The sequence below is a fragment of the Protobothrops mucrosquamatus genome, unplaced genomic scaffold, assembly GCF_001527695.2.
Source record: "Protobothrops mucrosquamatus isolate PMUCROS unplaced genomic scaffold, P.Mucros_1.0 scaffold2617, whole genome shotgun sequence".
Lineage (NCBI taxonomy): Eukaryota > Metazoa > Chordata > Lepidosauria > Squamata > Viperidae > Protobothrops > Protobothrops mucrosquamatus.
In genome coordinates this window covers 74,978-79,258 of record NW_015388671.1, presented here as the reverse complement: position 1 = coordinate 79,258, position 4,281 = coordinate 74,978, and the positions used below count along the sequence as shown (strand labels likewise).

General features: G+C 47.1%; 1 protein-coding gene and 1 pseudogene across 1 annotated transcript in view; one reads left to right on the top strand and one right to left on the bottom strand.

Moving 5' to 3' along the window:
• The window catches only part of LOC114923257 (uncharacterized protein K02A2.6-like), a 14,485-nt gene extending 13,850 nt beyond the window's left edge, over positions 1-635 (bottom strand). The window contains exon 1 of the mRNA XM_029285962.1: positions 537-635. Within this exon, the coding sequence (XP_029141795.1) occupies positions 537-635 (99 nt within the window). The remainder of the gene's footprint in view (positions 1-536) is intronic.
• Positions 636-3,011: 2,376 nt separating this feature from the next.
• The window catches only part of LOC107296052, a 3,468-nt pseudogene continuing 2,198 nt past the window's right edge, over positions 3,012-4,281 (top strand).

The window sequence follows — 4,281 nt, the reverse complement described above, 5'->3', positions numbered from 1 at the left end:
AAACGAGTTAAATAGTTCCGCTTTCTCCCTGTTGCTTGTCACCTTCTTGCCACTTTCACCCACTAATGGACCAATCATTTCCTTCACTTTTTTCTTGTTTTTTACATGTTGAAAGAAGCTTTTTTTGTTATTTTTGACTTTGGTTGCAAGCCTTAGTTCATTTTGAGCCTTGGCTTTCCTCACTTCATCTTTGCAGGCTCTTCTGCTGCAGCTCACAACTTCTGAGTCCACAAACTAAACGATCCCGCAGCCTCTCTTCCAGGTCCTTGAATTCTCATGGCCTAGCTGCTTGTCGGAGTGCAGCAATAAAGTCCGCAGCAGACTCACCAGGGCCTCTGGTCCCTCTGCTCAAATGCGTGTCGCCATGAAATCACTGAGAGCTTGGGTTCGAAGTGTTCTCGCAGCATCTTCTTCAATTCAGCATAAGCAATTGATTCCAGTGGTGCTGGGGCGACCAGATTCTCAGCTATATCGAAAGTCTCTTGCCCACAGACACACAGTAAAGTAGCAGCTTTGAAACTATACTAAACCCTCACTTGGTTTACTCGGAAGTAATTCTCCACTCGAGCCACGTAGGAACTCCAGCGTTCTGGATGTGATGTATCAAATTCCGAGATACGGCTGATTTTGGACATTGTTGCTGCCCTGGAGCTTCATCAACGCCTCTAGCTGCAAGGTTTGAGAAGGGGTCCCTCTTGCCGAGCTCACCTCCAGCGTTCTCATACTGGCAGGCAGAGTCGCAATCTCCAGACGCCGAACTTCCCAGCACTTCAGGCCTCTCTTTGTGAGTCAGCCCAGCTTTTTCTTTGTTGTTTTCCTTGCAGCGATCCCACCTTCGTCGCCAATGTTCTGTTTCCAAAGATGAGGCATGGAGACGAAGCGGAGTAACAAAAAACAGTCTTCCTTTATTGCAATTCACCAACAGAACAGAGAACAAAAATGGCGCAGGCCCTTTTATAGTCCCCTGGCAGGGACAGCGTCAGCCAATCATTCCACGGCATTCTCCCACCTTGCGCATGCACGCAAGGCTGGAGACAGCCTGTCTGGTCTCAGGCAACCACGTGGTCTGCCCGGGCCTTTCTGCAGCTTTCCTGAGCCTGCTGAGTCATTCAGCAGGCCCAGGACACAACACAATCCACTTTAAAAAGTATCTTAAAACCAGCCTTTGCGCTTAGAACCATCACAGCATCCCCTCAGTCATGTGTTCAAAATTTGCACCCTTGGCAACCAGCATGTATTTACAACAACTGCAGCATTCTGGGGTCATGGATCGCCATTTGCAACCTTACCAACCAGCTTCTGACAAGCAGAGTCAATGGGGGAAACTGGATTCTCTTACCAGCCACACATGGTTTACTTAACAACTGCAGCGATTCACTTCACAATTGTGGCAAGAGAGGCTGTAAAATTGGACACAACTCACTTAACAACCCCCTTGCTTAGCAATGGAAATTTATGGTCCCAATTGTGGTTGTAAGTCAAGGACACCTGTCAATCACAACCACACAGCAAACAAGGGCAGAGAACAGGGATTTGATTTGATGGACATGCACTAAACTGGTGACAGACAAGAGAGAACCTTCGTTCTTTCTCTAGCTTGACCATGAAGTCCCTCCCTGCATTGCCAGTGTTGTTCAGCCTGATCCTAATCTGCAAGCCAAGAGGATCCATGGCGGGAAGGTCAAAAAAGTCAAGATGGAAGCTGTAATCTTGTGAGGACACCACCTCTTTTTTTGAACCTATGTTGGGTGAGGCTTTCATCACAAGATTTAGGAAGGCCTCTGAGACAGGAAGGGACCAATAGGATCTATTCATTTCTTTCTTTTTTGCTTTGGGAGAATTTAGACAAGAGACTGTACGAAAGGAGGAGCTATTTGGTTGGCTGATCTTAAAGAAACTGATAGATATGTCAAGCTGTGTTAACCTGTAAGGTGTGTACATATTTGTGTTCCTGCCTGAGGAACTCTGCACCCAGTTCAGACTTCATGGATTAGTGGAAGAGAAAATGGAGTGGCTAGAAGTAGACCGACCATCAGTTAGGTCTAGTGGTTAAGGCATCAGGCTATAAACCAGGAGATGGTGAGTTCTAGTTCTGTCTTAGGCACAAAACCAGCTGGGTGACCTTGGGCCAGTCACTCACTTTCAGACCTAAGAAGAAGGGGAGGAGTGAGGAGGGGGAGGATGAGTTCCAGTGATTTGTCAGGGAAGACAAGGTGTTTCTGGATATGGTGGAAGGACAAAGATGATAATGGTTGTAGAAATTGAGTATGTCTAGTTTAATGAAAAGAAGGACTGGGGTGACATGATAACTGTTGTGTCCCGGGGCTTGCAGCAGGCAAGCCCGGGCCGTTGTCATGGCAACGGGCTGCCAAAAGCTGCCTGGGGCCAGACAAACAGGCACCAGCCTGCGCGCATGCGCAAGGCAAAGCGTGCGCCAAGAAGTAACAACTTGACCCGGACAGTTTCAGTTCAGTTGCTGAGCGAGTTGAGAGGCCTGCGTGCCTCTGTTAGTGATTTAAGAAGCTGCAGGATTAAATAAACAAGTTCCTGTTTCACAGCATGTCTGCCTCGTTTGTCATTAAATCCAAGGATTTAACACTGGCGACGAGGATGGGATCTTCTTACAAGTTTCAGACAGTGTAAGACGGACCTGAGGAATCCTTGGAGAGGGGAGACGGTGTCAAACAGCACTTGGCCTGCCAGTACAGCGTCGCTGGAGGTAAGCTGGCTGAAAGACCCCTTCCTGAAGAGTGTGCATGATGGCAAAAATAGGGAGGCTGTCTGAGTCCGATGTAAGCCGTCCAGAAAGGTGGGAGACTTATGTGGCAAGAGCAGAAACCTATTTCAGAGTTAATCAAATACGGGAAGATGGTTTAAAAGCTGCAACATTGCTTTGTGTATGTGGCCAAGATGTCTTTGAGATTGCAGAGAACTTAGCAGCTCCTGCTTCCTTAGAGTCTGTAACTTACACAGACTTGAAGAATTTATTTAAGGAGCATTTTCAACCAGAGATGTCCATAATCGCTTGGAGACACAATTTTGAGCAGAGGGATCAGAAAGCTGGGGAATCAGCTAAAGAATATATTGCAGCATTAAGAAGAGCAGCCAAACCGTGTGAGTTTAAGGACTTAGAGGAAAGACTCAGGGACCGTTTTGTGTGTGGACTGAGGAACAGAGGCCTACAACAAAAACTGTTTGCCAGAAAAGATTTGTCTTTCCAAGATGCTGTAAGAGAGGTAATGGCTGAAGAGGCGGCTGGTGGAGCAGTTAGGCACATGCGGCCCAACAAACTGGGTATAGAAGAAGCCTCTGTGCATCTAGAAGAAGCACAGGAAGCCTCTGAGGAAGGATCTGAAGAAGAAGTGGATCACCTCGTCCCATCTAAAGAAGGAAAAAAGTTTGAAAGAAAGAACCAAAAGTCAACAGGGCTCAAGTGTTTCGGGTGCGGTGGTCGCCACAAGAGGGCCGACTGCAGGTTTCGTGCAGCTGTCTGCAGAGCGTGTGGAAGGAAAGGACACATAGCAGCCGTTTGCCTAGGACGAAGGAAGGTACAGTATCAAGAAGAATTGCACCAGAAAGACACCAAGGTCCCCAGTCAGAACAGAGTAGGCTTCTGCGCATCGCGCAGAAGTGTTTATAGGACAGGCACACACAAACCACTTAAAAAGAAGTTGTCACTTAAGGTGAAACTGCAGGGAGTGCCATTAGTCATGGAGCTGGACACAGGGTCCGCTCTTTCAATTATTTCCATACATACATTTAGGAAGATCTGCAATAGCACTGGGGTTCAGGCAAAATTAAGGCCTTCAAACATAGTTTTAACTGATTTCCAAAACTCTAGAGTGTGCATAAAGGGGGAGGCCACCCTTTCTGTACAATACAAGAGTTTTGTGGGCCCTTTGGATGTCCTGGTTGTTGGGGGTGACAGAACGAGTCTTATAGGACTCGATTGGTTTGAGGCCTTGGGAGTTCAAGTCACTGGCTTGCACAGTCTGCAAACATTAAGCCTAGCAGGAGTCTGCGAGGAGTTTGCAGATGTGTTTAGTTCTCAGCTTGGATCTTACCAAGGGCCTCCTGTTTCGTTGAAACTTGACCCCAACATCACACCCATTAGAGTTAAGGCTAGGAGAGTGCCTTTCGCTTTGAAAGAAAAAATTGATACTGAATTGGATAAGTTAATCCAACAAGGCATTTTAGAGCCTGTAGACTCGAGTCCATGGGAAACCCCCATTGTTACGCCTCTTAAGGCTAATGGGGACATACGTATTTGTGCTGATTACA